Genomic DNA, 14,915 nt, shown 5'->3' with positions numbered 1-14,915 from the left:
ACATTTGTCTGCATCTTATTAAGCAGATGTATCGATAAGCATATGCTCCTGAACAATGTGCTTTTCACTTGTCAGATAAACGCCTTCAGCCCGTCATAGTTTGACTCGGAACTTTGTTCGGATTATGGGATAAATCATGGCTAAAACTGTTTAGACAACCAAGTTATTAAAGAACCAATATTTTAAACGAATCACATAAAATGAAACAGAATAGAATTATGTAGTTTAACATTGAGTGCCAAGAGACGTAATCAACGTAAAAATGAGGCATTCATTTATTATTATTAGTCTGTAACAAGATATCTTGTACCTTGATTGTTATATTTGTTACCTTCCGCAGCAGTTCGATTGTACGAGACACTTGGATCAATGCATTTGACATTTCCGTGCTGTCGTGTTTACTGAATATTGTTCCCACAGTCACCTAGATAACCAAACAGCATTCATAAATCGACACATTCCAAATATCCCTAAACATCCTTATGCACTATTTATTGAACATAATATCAAGATTCCATGACAAAAGCATAAATAGAAAAAATGCTTAACGGATATTCGACTGTGCGTGAGTAGATTATCTGAACAGATGCTGTGAATGCACCATGTCCAAGACCATACCGCACCACATATTGTCATACATTTTTAAAGATCGATATTTATTAATAAAAATGAAAACATTTTCATACCGCAATTATTTCGTCTGGAAACAATATCTTCAATAAGGACCAACACTTTTTGGCCGCATTCGATACGGTGAGAAACACCGTGCGATAAAAATACTGACAGCGAAATCAGAATGGAAAACACGTGTTTTGAGTTGAACAGCGGTTGAAGTATAAGGCGTTGTTCAGTTGATTACCGCGTGCTGTGCTAATTCACCACTGCTGAACACAAGTTCAGGAGTGATCATTATTGAGTCATGGGAAGATTATGTTTTGCTTTGGGTGCTGCATCTCCCCATCTCTAGGATGGCGCAGATATGAAGGCATGCGACTGGCAATCAACAGGTCTCGAGTTCTAATCCGGATTAAGGTAATTTTATATGTAATTCTTATTCAACCCCTCCGTAACTTGACAGATGAGCTCAGTTTCGCGTACCTACTTGCAAATCGCAGATGTCGCTACTGTTCGTAAACAACGGGTCCATCCTTCACGGACGCAACAATTTTTGTCCATGCGAAAACATCTTTTTGTTTCGTGGTGAGTGGAAGCCAACAAGAGGCTAGCGTTTCGTATCAAAAGGACGTATTCAACAGAAGTGCAAAAACTAATGTTCATTAAATTGAAATTATTTTGATTTTTCTTTTTGTTGTTGTAAAAAATATAATAAAAACACATGTTTAAACGGTCTTCCATATTAATTGGTGACTGTGCATGCTAGACCAAACCGAAGATCAAACTCGAAAAAAAAATCTGAAAATGATTATTTTTAACTTCCATTTTGGATTGGCCACCAGATATGTAGCTGTAAAATGTTAGCATAAGTAAGCTAATTTATTACTTGCTGGTGCTTAATAACCGCGCTAGAAGAAAACATGAGTTTCTTATTAATTTTATAAAAGCCGACTATTTTGCCTTTACTTGTTTTATAGATATAATTTTCGCTTCTAGTAAACAAATTCATCATGCCGCACTTAATTTGCATTTACCTACCACAAAAAAGCGGAAACAACAAATGTTTAATGTTTTAATATTTTTGTTCGGTTTGTTATTGTCGGTTTTCGTCCTTTTCAAAAGTAGCGCTTGCCGCTTTGAATCTGACAGTACCACCCGGACCAAAATTTTTAGGTACGCTGACGTTGTTCGGCAGCTGTCAAGTAGCTCCCGGGTTGTTCTTATTTCATATAAGGTGTTCTCAACATGAGAGCAAATAATTACTCTCGTGAGAGTTCAACATTTTTGCATTTTATTTATTTTCAGTCATTTTTGCCAAAGCTTAATAACAACTTTCTTGTCATTTGTAAAACGCTTTGAACAGCAAAAAATTAAGTTGGTGTACAACATGATGCTTAATAACTTCTCCAAATTTGTGTGAACAAAACCCGAACATAGGTTGTACGCGAAAATAATTCAAATGTTATTCAACATTATGCTGAATTAATTCGTCATAAAGGTGCCTGTTAAATGAGTGATTGTTAGTTGGGTGTGCTCAAGAAATTTCTTTTAGAGCCAGGAATGTTAGAGTTGAAGTTGGAAGATCAGATAAACTTATTTTTATTTAATTATAGAAACAACCCGTATAGATTTTTACAATTCATGTTATCGTACATATCATACGCATTCAATTCAGTGAATGATAATGATATAGATAATCATAGCTTTATGATTAAATAATGCTGGTTGTAAAATTGGAACTATTCAATACTATTCCGGTATCATAGCACAAATGATTATGATACGTCTAATGATGATTATATGATTGTTTATAATAGTTTTTTCTTCATAAACAAGAAAATGCAGCACTTTTTTACACTAATAGAGTGAAAACTCCTCAACACTGTACTTAGCGAGAGTCGGGAAGCAATTGCTTTAGTCTCCTACATATGAAAAAGCTAGATATAATCACTTTTAGAGGACACTTTTAAAATTGGGAAACATTCTATTCTGCACCAACATTTATTACCAGCTTTATACGGGACGCAGGACGGGATGAGAAGTCACGTATTATCCTCTCCGCCGATTTGGGCAGAATGGGAAACTTCATCAGGAAGGAACTCCATGTAACGTACCGTGGAAGGAATCTTATTTTTCTAGGGCACTGCACATCGCCGACATGATAGGTGGTCACTACGTAGTTGCAATTTCCTGGTTCGCGGTCGGCTAATAATTGAACTAACTTCCCGCATAGAAAAATACAGTTTGTGATAACATCCAAACAGTACATGTCTTCTTACAGTTGATGTTACTGTGCCACAAATAGTTGTTTTCGTGTTGAAACATATGAATTCCGAAGCTTTCGACAATAAAGAACACTAATATTAACCCATGTCTAATTTTAACATTTTGTCAAAGTGTCCAGACATTGTTTGACAATTTGTCGGTCGATGCATTTTGTCGTAAATTGTAGAAATGTTATGTCAACATCTGTCAAATGGTTCGTTCTTCCATTTGCACAGCACACATACACATATATGTTTCACCATAAATTATTGCTTATCCAGAGAAATCTTCCAACCTGGCGGAGTGAAGAAGACAAAGAGGACCTGTTCCGCAAACGTCAAACTGCAGCACACTTCAAAAAGTATGCACACAACCTTGAAACAAAAATAAATAGTTGAAAGTCTAAATTATGTTCAATGGCGTACAGTTGCATACTAAAGTGCTAAAACTACACCTAATATAGTTTAGAAATAAGTTACATGTTGTGGCAGCAATTGCCATTACATAAACCATAAATGAAACAATTTTCATTATTTTTGAATTTTATGGCAACCAAGTGAGTGAGAGCTTTTTAGCGTGAACCGAGCACTTTTGACGTTTGCGGAACGACTGCGGCGGTCGAAACCACCGCAACCCCGTTGGATTTTTTCTATTTTACCGCAATACTCACTTTTAACAGTTTGGCATATTGCTGCATGCGTTAATAGTAGTGAGCATTGTGCATTAAACAGATTTTGCGTGTTGGCAAATTTTCATCGCGCAGCCGCTGCGGTTTGCAATCAAAACAGATTAAAATACGAAATAAACTAGGAAAACTCGAGAACTCCCGCTTTTTCTCACTGGATGTCTTGAACCCCAGCGACCGGAAGAGGTAAGTCATCCAAATCTTATACTATACCGAGTGCTCTTCCCGTAGAAATTGCACAAATCTTTGCCTAATGAACCGTTCTGCTTGAATTTATTCCAGATGAAAACCACAACCTACTCCCAGCCGCCCATAATGGATTCGGCAGTGCTGTTATCTCCAGATTCGCCCTTGGGTGCTTTCCGGAACAACGGTAGGCTCACTCCGCAACTACTGCATCGAACACACATCGGATGGCGCTATTATGATGCCGCTGGAACGAAGCAGCAATCGGAAGGTGGAGGAACATTGTTGGGAAGATGCAGTCATTGAGCCGATGGATCAACTCATCGAAATAGCAACGGATCTTCCTTGCAAAGATCAATTTCGAACTGGATGTCCCCCCGCCCCCGCAGGAAATCAATAATCAGGCTCTAAAAAAAGTGCTAAAAGGGCTCGAAGCGTTATTATTGTGGATTTAGCACCAAATTGATATCATATCGGAAGTAACTTCATTGACTTCCGCTGGCTTTCCTGTGCGTTAAACATATCGTCGGAAGTAGTGCGCTGAATAGAGCATCAGATTCACTATACAGCGCACTACTTCCGACGTCATGTTCAACGCACAGGAAAGTCAGCGGAAGTCAATGAAGTTATTGCAGACTACATCACAAATTGGATTATCACACCTTTTTTGGAACTTCTAAAAAGTGTGATAAAAGGGCACATTTGCTTCGGATCGTCTCGACGTCTTCGGTGCACTTATTCCTCCATTTACAAGGAATAAGTGCACCGAAGACCTCAACTCGATCTGACGTGGCCCTGAGCTGCAATCACGCTTTGAAGGTGTGTGCACACTATTGTGTCAGTCCAATTTGGGGTGCAGTCAGCAATACTTCCGACATCAATTTGGTGCTAAATCCACAATATGCATACCTACACGGAAAAATATTAAAACCCAAAGAATAAGTTTTAAAAACTCAAATTTGGCTAAACTGCTTTTAGTTTTAACTCAAAGTTGGGTTGTTTTCTCCCTCGCCCCACCGCAATGTTGTCGAAAACAAAGAGAGAAGCACCGACGCATCCGCTGCTCTTCCGTGGAAGAAGCCAAATTTGGGTTTTCTTGAGTTAACCCAAATTTGCGTCATTTGAGGCCTCCGTTGGGTGAAAATAACTTACCAGTGGGTTAATTTTTTTGCCGCTCTCAAACGAGAACTACTCACTCATCACTTTCGCTGTTTGACGCAAATTTGAGTTATTCCACGGAGGACCGGGATTGCGTCAAAACAACTTAAATTTGGGTTGATTTGTAGTTCCGTGTAAGTGTTCCATGATTTTAAATAGAAAATGGTCAGAGCAAAACAAAAACTTACACCAAATTTATGATTTAACTCAACCAACATGTTTGTAAATTTCGTTTTAAATACCACAATATTTTTTTTATAAATATACGCTTTTTATTAATCATTTTCTTTGTTTTTAAGGCAATTTGCTATTATCAAGTAACTGCTTTCAGGAACAAAAAAAAAACATGCCAATTGCAATCAAATCAGCATTATGTGTTCAGAATTTAGAAGAACAAAGGGTTATTTTGATGCAAATCGACATGTTTTTTTTTGTTCTCGAAACCAGTTACTCGATAATAGTGAATTGCATAATAATTTATTTTAAAAACGTATTTAAACAATACAGTATACTGTTCACTTCAACATGTTGTACAATAAACTGACCGTTTCATTGAAAGTAATTAGTTTATGGTTCCACAGTTTGACAACACTTTGACATACAATGATTGCTCCAGAAAACGGATAATATGTCGACAGTTTGGCATACTGTTTTACGAAAATTTTGTTCGAGAAAAATGCTGATTTTTTATTGTAACCTAACTTAACCGCCTATTCACCATATTGTGATTTGACCCATAACAATATGTCAAATGGGTTACTACAATATACTCACAATAATACTTACTGTGATGACTGATTACATGTCAGATTGTTCAGGCATAGTAGGAAATTGTTGCAAACAGTATGCGAGATAGTGCATTTACGGTTTACAACTATGCGGGTTACCCTGTAAGTCTTGAAATCGGATATTCCAGCTGCTTTCACATCATGGGCTTTTATTGAACCGCGAGCACCGTGCTGATATAGTCCACAAGCAACGCGCGAAGGAAAATAGATATCCCAGCACCAGTCACCAGTTCGAATCGCGATCTGAGTAGCGACCCTCAAAGTTAAAAAAAAAACCTTCAGCACAAAAACAAACACAACTTGACGTCCGAACCTCGATCTCGCTTTGACAGCAGTGGAAACTGCAGGGGTGTTTTTTTTTTTAAGTCGGTTAAGCAGAGTGTTGAAATATTTCATATTTGTTTTTATTATTCGGTAAATCGTTAAATAAATGATAAACTGATTATAACATGAATAATTTAGCAAAATTTTTGTTCGTGAAAAAAGCCATTTTTGAATGGTAACTATACTTAACAACCCATTCGGTCTATCATTCAAATTCCGAATATGATAACTCTAATCATTGAAATGATTCACGTTTATAATATTGTATCATCCATTTAATGTTACCACGAATAATCAAAAAACGATACGCTTTATCACAACTTTATGATACCGTTTTATTCGGGAATAACTTGACGTTGGAAGGTAGTTTCCCTTCTGAAAAGGTGTTTGCTTATACACCAAAAATGTTGATCGATTTGGTTAACCCAAAGAAACACTATAAGCAAATGCTTGTACCACATAACCCCAATGATGAAGCAAAAGCTAGTCAAAATGAAAATACCGATCAAACTGATCAGTTAGATGCACTGATGCCAGGGGATTTGGTGTGGTACAAGCATAACATTCCACATTTACGCGAAAAATGGATAAAAGCATCATTCTTAAAACGGTTTTCTAAAAACTTATTACAGATCATGGTTGGAAACGAGGTGGCTACTACGGCGCATCCAACACAAATCCGGCTCGTTAAGGACGGCCATGGATCGGGTCAGCCAAGACGATCGGTGCGGGTGGTCGAGACTGGTCGGTCAATGCCGGCTACCGTCGAACCCGAGAGAGCGCCTGTGGAAGGAGTCGATGTCTGGCTGCTACCAGATCGGAACAGTGATACAGAAGAAAGAGGACAAAGTGATGGAATATCAGATAGAAGTAATAGAGAAATAGCAAGTGATGCATTCAGAAAGCGTAAGAGTAGAAAAAGAAAGTTTCCGTCTGAACAGGTAGAGCTTAATGGCCTACCCCGGCGTTCGAAAAGAACTAGAAAGATTATATCAGATAATGATTTCGAATATTACTAAATGTTATTTTTTGAATTTGAATTACTGTTCAATCTTTTGCAAGAGGGAAGAACTCTGGAGCTCGATTTGAATAGGTCGTATGTGCTTTTGTCGATATAAAATTCGATCAGTTTATTTTAGTCAATTTAGCAATATGGCAGATATTTTGCAAACTTTTAATGATGGAACAGAAAGCCTGTTTTGTGAGGATTCTGCTGTATGTATCAACTTTGCTCAATTTCAACGGTTTTCGCTATAATAAGCGAATCCAACTGATCGAATTTTTAATCGACAAAAGCACATACGACCTATTCAAATCGAGCTCCTGAACTAATGTATACTATGTAACACATCTTAACTGAATACACCTTAGAGTGTATTTCAGTCATCAACCATCATTAACGCAAACACAAGGCTGCGTAAGCGTATGCGCAGCATTGCAGGCAACACTGCTGTCAAATGTATAAATTGAATAAATCGAGCTGTCTGGCTCTCTTCTACTTGAAACTTCAACCGATCAACAAGTGTATTTTGAGTCTCCAGAAATTCCCCTCCCAAAAGTGTGAATTGAAAAAGTAATCTAATTGCAAGTCGTCGTTCTTCGTTTGGTTCCTCCCAGTTGGCCGTACGGTAGTGAAATTCTCTGGTTCCGGATAACCAGACAGGAAATTCACCTTAAGCATAAAAATTCCTAACGCGACTTCGAGAGGAGTTTCTGATGAACGCGCAGAATAATTGTTAAGAACTCCTTGTGAAACTTCAAGAGGCAAAAAATCCATAGTGGTATTTTTAGCGGAAGTTCTACTAAAAGCTGCTGAAGAAATTTCATTGGAAATCCATAACGAGGTCCTGATGGAATTTCTGTATTAGTTTGAATAGAATAAATAATATTTCATAATAATCTTTGGCGGACGAATTTTTAGCCAATTTAAATAAAAATTGTTTGGAAAACTTTAAATGTTTCAGGAAACTTCAATAATTCCTCCACAAATATCTACTGCAATTTTTATAAGGAACCTATGACTTTGTTAAGAGGTCGCCTTAAATTACACATTCAAGCCAGATAGAAAAAATCGTCATGGATTTAATCATATTGAAGAAAATCGGGTCAGATCTCCACCTAAATCCAACCTAAAATTCTTGCTTGTTCCTTTAAAGAAATATTTCAACAATTCTGGGGTTCGATTTGAATAATTTTTAAGTTTGATAAGCGAAATCAAACTTCACAATTCTTACTTTTCTTTATTCTGATAGAAATCTTCAAAGAACTACATATGTAGGATTTTTTACACACCAATAATTCGACAGAAATCAACACGAATTTTCAGCAGAAACTTTTCGACTCACTATTCCATAGCGTTTAAGATTTCATCAAGAATTCAGGTGAAGATTTTCTCATGTATTTTCGATAAAAAAAAAACTTGTGCAATTCACAAGAGTGATCAATTCAAACCTTAAAAATCTTGACAACTTTCTGGAAAAGTTTGAAATTCTATTAAAAGGCAAACATCTGCTTCTTTCTAATTTGAAGCACAATATTTCACACACATCTTGAGAGTAGAAGTACTTGTGATAAAAATTAAATCAAGATGTTTCTAGCACTACTTTTTTTCGGTTCCCATTTGAAATAACATTTTGTGGGGCCCCTGAAATGTGGGGGCCCGGGGCCATGGCCCCCCTGGCCCCCCCTTAAATCCGGCCCTGAGTAGCCGGTAAATCCACAATAAATGCGCTATAATTGGGTTTTTGAACTAAGAAAAATGTATTGATTTTTTGATTTTATACGAAAGAGCACCTTTTTCTGAACCACCATGATTTTTTTCAGATTTTAGAACTTCATTTTGGTACCTAAAATCGCTTTCGAAGAGATTTTTCAAAATCACCTTTTGACAGCTGGCCAACTGCTTGACAGCTCCGCCCAGTACAAAATGCGACGAGGGGTGATTCGACAAATCGCTCCCATACAAATTTCAAACTGATTTTTAAATAGGTTCCCGTGCACCAAAATTCATGAAAATTTGGATTTCGGCTCAGTTTTGCATGCGAATTCAAAATATGGAATTATCTCAACACCGCTAAAGAAGCCAATAAGCTATTTTACGAGACGTTCTACCGGTGGGCCGCTCAATGTTATTGTTTAAATTTGATGTTTTTGTTTTCGCAAAAAGTAGCATAACATGTGGTGAGCGCCAATCAGATTTTTGCTGGCAGAGATGTTTCGGTTTCTAATGCGGCATGTATCAATCCCCCGAGCTTTATGATGTCACTAGCAGATGAAAAAAACATTACCACGGTCTACGGATAATAATTATAGTGGGCGGATTGACGCATTTTTGCAGATAAATAAACCCCGTTTATTGGATGGGCCCGTATCACATGTTATGCTAACGAAAATGTAAATAAATGGGCCCACCGGTTGGACTTCAAAGCTGGTAAACATTCAAAAAACAGCTGATTTAAAACGTCTCATAAAATGCCTTCCCGCATAGCAAAATACAGTTTGTGTTATTCTCCACACAGTATGTCTTCTTTATCTCAAACTGTTACTGTACCACGAACAGGTTCTTTTCTGTTGAAAATATGAAATTCGAAGCAATAGGGTCCTAAAATGAAAAATATTTTCCCGCTTTTGGTGCATAACATGAAAGAGCTTGGTTTTCTGATCTCAATGATAATTTTTCCGAACTTGAACAATAACAGAATAGTTAATAAACTCGAAAATAAAACAATGATGAACAAGTCTTGTTTGACATTCGAGGTCAACCTTGACGTAACGAAAGTGAAACGACGGGTTGCAAAAAACACCACTTTGACTCACTTTTGACAACAAATGTTCCTGTTTGACATACACGGTAAACAAAATTTACCCAAAATTGAGTGCTAAACAAGGAGTGTTGCAAAAATTATTAAAATTTTTGAAAATATATTTTATGGGCTTTACCTAATAGGAATACTTAAAAAATGAGTAAACATGTCGTTTTAATCAATGCTTGATCGAATTATGCAGAAATTGAGATAGGCCTTTAGGAGCCTATTGATCATAAAGAACGGTGGTTTGCATACATACCAAGGTGTAACAATATGTCATATTGTGCAGAAATTTTCGAATGATATAGTGATGAAAACTCAGAAGATATGGTCGCAATATAGAATGACCAATTCTCAAACGGTTTGTGATTTTATATCCGCAACATACTTACACATGTGCATTTCACTGTATGCCACTTAAATTCAACAGTTTGCCAAATAGTAGCTTGCATTGGTATTTGTTCCGGTCGAACTTTGATGTTTGCATAAGTACAAAAAAAAACAAAATCTTTCGCCCGCAAACTGAGTGAACAGTGAACTGAAAACTTTCCTCGGATGGATAACTGTTTCAAGCGCCGTGAGCACGGTCTGGATGAAACAAAGGTAAGTTTTGCAAGACTTATAAATTTGTTTTATATATTGTGATATATTTCATTGGATGCGAATTGTTTTGCAGGATTCCGGAACTCCAAGTCAACTGGAGAAACCTGATCCGGCCTTACTTTGCGGCTGCGGGGAGTCTCGCAAAAGGGAGTACCGAAGATTCGCCCTGCTGCGGGCGGGAATGAATGCTCCCTGCGATGGAAATCCACTTTCACCACAGCAATTACCACTTGATCTGTAGGAATTACTATTATATTGTAGGTATTACCAAGCCCAGTATGGGGTATTGTATTTTGTTAAATAAAAATATCCAATAAACGCATAAGTACTTTTTTATTTTAAATGGTTCTAGTATAGCAGAACCATATACCATACGCCTAAAATACCACGAAAGACCATACATCAATAATAACCCATACAGTTTTCGTTTTTCTTCTAGATTTACTGTTAAACTATTCTCTTACTATTTGCTTTGCAGTGAATTGTCTGAAAAATAATATATTGACCATTTTCTTAACTGTATTGCGAAAAATTTGTTCGAGAAAACGAGCGAATTTTTATGGTAACCTATCTTAACCGCCTATTCCACATACTGTAAATTGGCAGATTACCGTTTGTCAAACTGGCAAATCTGTACATGGAATGGTTAGCTTACTGTTACCTCCGATAGTCTAGGAAATGGTTAAATGACAATTGCTAATGGTTATCTACAGTATGTAAAGCAGTGCATTTACAGTTTGTGATTATGCGGGTTATTATGATTTTTTTAATTTTGAAAAAAAGAAAAAGAAATCGATTATGAGCCTCTGCACGAATCTGGTGTACTGCTCACTCCCACAGAAAATTTGAAAACAGCGCGCACAGTAAAAGTCAAATGTGACTTTTACTGTGCGCGCTGTTTTCAAATTTTCTGTGGGAGTGAGCAGGATAGGGCAAATTCGTACAGAGGCTCATGTTCACTTTTCTGATGTTGGCGCAAAACACTGTTTTGAGCACATTCCTTTCCCTCATTCGTGTCTCGCTTCTGTCACCACGCACGGCGATGACGACGGATTGTTTTTTGTTTATTTTTGCCTCATCACAGACGTTGTAATCGCCGTCATACGCTGGCCGACTTGGTCCCAAAACATAAAAGTAGGACAAAGTTGAGATATTTTTCCGTAAAATTGTTGTACAATTTTCACTTCAGGTTTACCGGTGTGACCAGTTCGCTCGAGTGGTGAAGTATGCTGTGATTCAGAATCCAGATTCGCGTGCATTCTGCTAATGATCATCTATTGATGATCATCGCTGAAAAGGAAGATTAGATCATACCGCTGGTCGGAATCGCCAGAATATTGCGTGGAATTGCAGATTGAGGACTATGTTCAAGCAGTGCAACGCCACCCACATTCGACTATCAGCCATCTTCAACTCGTTTGTGCAGGAACCGTCTATCAAGATTAAATTTTAGTACGGAGACGAAACATAGTATATGTAGGAAAACAAAACATCCGGACAAAGATGACGAACTCACGGATAAACTGGGGCGAACTGTTCCCCAGCAAAAAGAGCATATTCATTTTCATCACTTATATGTCGCTGTTCGTTGGCCAGGGTAAGTTTCAGCGGGGATGTTGTACGCCATCAGGCGTGGGTGATTGACTGAACTTTACCACCAACCACCATCTGTACTTACTTCTTCTTTAGGAATTCTTGTGACTGCTTCCCAACGGGCTGATAACAGCTACAGCTATAACACGGTGCTGGTTGTGCTGTTGACCGAAGTACTGAAGCTAATCATTTCCACTGTGCTCTACTGTCGAGAGTAAGTATTAATGAGTCCAAGTGTCCCAAATTTTGACTTTGGGGATCACTCTTTTAAAATGTTACAAACTATTGCATGAAGGCATACTTCGGCTGAGCTGTAGAAAGGGTTGAAAGAACTGAAGACCAGTTGCCAGATTTGTGATTATCACAAGTTGAAGGATGGTTTATGGGATTTACATTTTCTAAACTGGGATCCCAACACTTTCGTTCCAGGCACTCGATCAAATCGCTGGTGGTGAAAGTCGTCGAGGGTAGAGACGTTCTGCTGTTGTACTTTGTACCGGCATTCCTGTACTGTTTGTACAATAATCTGGCCTTCGTGAATCTATCGACCTTTGATCCGACGACGTACTATCTGTTGCTGCAGCTTCGCGTCGTCATCACCGGAGTGCTCTTTCAGGTAATCTTCAAGAAATCTCTAAGCCGGAAGCAATGGTTTTCTTTGTTTCTGCTGACCCTCGGCTGTATGCTGAAGCAGTGGAACTTTTCCCTGCCGTCGTCGACGTCCAACGATGACACGGGTAAAGATCCAGCTGCAGCGGCAATGGACGGAACCTTCCGAGGGAAGAACATATCCGGATTCGATCTCAGCTTCAGTGCCATTCTGATTTTGGTGCAAACTGTGTGTTCTTGCTTGGCTGGGGTCTACAATGAATATCTACTGAAGGGGAAGGGATCGGACATCAATATCTACGTCCAGAATGTGTTCATGTACTTGGACTCGATCGTGTGCAATCTCCTGATATTGATGTTCCGCGGGGAATTGGCCGCTGTGGTCACCAAGGACCACCTACTGGAGGTGTTCCGTTTCGAAGTGCTCGTGATCATGATCAACAATGCAGCGATTGGGATTATCACCAGCTTCTTCCTGAAGTACATGAACTCGATCCTCAAAACGTTCGCCAGTGCCCTAGAGCTGATGTTCACGGCTGTGCTGAGCTATTTGCTCTTCTCGATCCCAATCTACTTGAACACCGCTTTGGCGATATTCGTCGTGTCCTACGCGATATACCTGTACTCTCTGAATCCCGTAGTCAATCTGGCCAGCAAAACCGGAGGAAGCACTCATCGGGACAAGGATGAAAGTCGAAAAGCTTTGATGGGCAAAGACGATGACGATGATGATATCGAACTACAGATGGAAGAAGTTTAGCAAGTTTCTTATCCTTCACAGTATTTAGCGCATGAAGCGGGACTTAGTCACCAAAAATCCACTTTTACGAGAGCACTATCATCCCACTTTCCTTCCTGAGAACCATTTCAGTTTGTTGTGTTTAAATTTAGGTTATATAGGAATAATAGGCGGTATAACTCCACACGACGCCGGCTCCGTCGAGTTTAAACTTTACGTAAACTGTTTTAGCGACTTATAAGTCACCTTTGAAAGGGTGGAAATTATTTATTTTGTATTTTTTAACGTAATAAAAAGAGAAATCATCTTTACGTTGTGCAAGATATGTGATAAAAATATAAAATCTGAAAGGACTACATGCTTGTTTTGTCGGAAAATATCACACGCCATGCACAAACTTCGGGCTGCAAAACGGTGAGTCGATAAGGAGAGTGTCCAACATAGCTCTGGTCCTCACAAGTTCTTACTTCATGCTTCCACGGGTCAAGCGATGACAAAGATCGCCAGCTAAGAGTTGTGTGCTTAGCTGGTAGTGCAGCCTGGGCACTGTTGTCCTTCTTCGAAACCCAAAAACCGTTACAGAAACCGAAAATGAAAGCTTACGAACTGATTCAACGGCAACAACTTTTAACGCGAAACAACGGACAAGAATTAGAACTTCGAATGTATATTAAACCTAGCCCAGCAGGGTAAACTGGCTCAACAAGCCAATGAGGCATGCCGTATGAAGCTTGAGATCCTAGGACTGAGCGAAGTCCGTTGGACGAACTTTGGAGAGCATAGATTGTCGTCGGGTCAAATTCTGCTATGTTCTGCCCTATGAGGTTAACACGTTTCTCGACACCGTGGAGGTGGTTCCCTGTTCAGCGCTCATGCCCGCACGCTGCGCTCGTGAAGTGGGAACCTATTAATGAGATGACAATTGTGGCCAGATCTAGAACACGGGTTCGAAACCTTATCATGATCCAATGAGAACTTTTACTGTCAACTGAATGCTGTCGTGGACAAGATTCCAAAAGGTGATATCAAGATCCTCAAGGACGACTTCAACGCGAAGTTTGGTTCCGACAACTCGGACTATAAGCACGTCATGGGACGCCATGGTCTCGGAGAAATGAGCGAGAACTGCTCTCCGTTTGTGGCAACAATGACGCGGTGATTGGGGGATCGCTCTTTGCCCATCGACCAGTGTACAAAGTGAAATGGGTTTCCCTTTAATGGCGTCACGGAGAACCAAATCGACCATATCTGCATCAGCCAGAAATGCAGACGGAGCCTTCTTCGTGTGCGGAACAAACGTAGCGCCGAAATTGTGTCCAACCGCCATTTCCTAATCGGCGAAATCCGGCTGCGCATTGCGAGGATCCATCGACAGGAGAGGAGAAAATCGGGCGCCGGTTCAACACACGCTGACTAAAAGACGCTGCGGTGAAAAGGTCCTTTTTCGAGGAGCTGGAGAACCGTGCTGCGGATATTCAGGAAGGTGGAAGCGTAGAAGATCAGTGGAGCGCCACAGATTATACCTGAAGGAAGATAGACGAGTG

The 14,915-nt window shown here is 39.1% G+C and overlaps 1 protein-coding gene across 1 annotated transcript; it reads left to right on the top strand.

The window, feature by feature from the left end:
• The first annotated feature begins 11,613 nt into the window (after positions 1 to 11,613).
• On the top strand, positions 11,614 to 13,724 carry LOC109407230 (UDP-galactose transporter senju). Its single transcript, XM_062847492.1, has 4 exons — positions 11,614 to 11,654; positions 11,784 to 12,027; positions 12,120 to 12,237; positions 12,453 to 13,724. Exons 2-4 carry the CDS (start codon positions 11,934 to 11,936, stop codon positions 13,390 to 13,392), a joined length of 1,152 nt encoding a protein of 383 aa, XP_062703476.1. The 5' UTR covers positions 11,614 to 11,654; positions 11,784 to 11,933; the 3' UTR covers positions 13,393 to 13,724.
• Positions 13,725 to 14,915: the final 1,191 nt, after the last annotated feature.

Source organism: Aedes albopictus, chromosome 2 (assembly GCF_035046485.1).
Source record: "Aedes albopictus strain Foshan chromosome 2, AalbF5, whole genome shotgun sequence".
NCBI classification, from domain to species: domain Eukaryota; kingdom Metazoa; phylum Arthropoda; class Insecta; order Diptera; family Culicidae; genus Aedes; species Aedes albopictus.
Note: the sequence above shows the minus strand (reverse complement) of the source record. Positions and strands in the feature narration are given on the sequence as shown.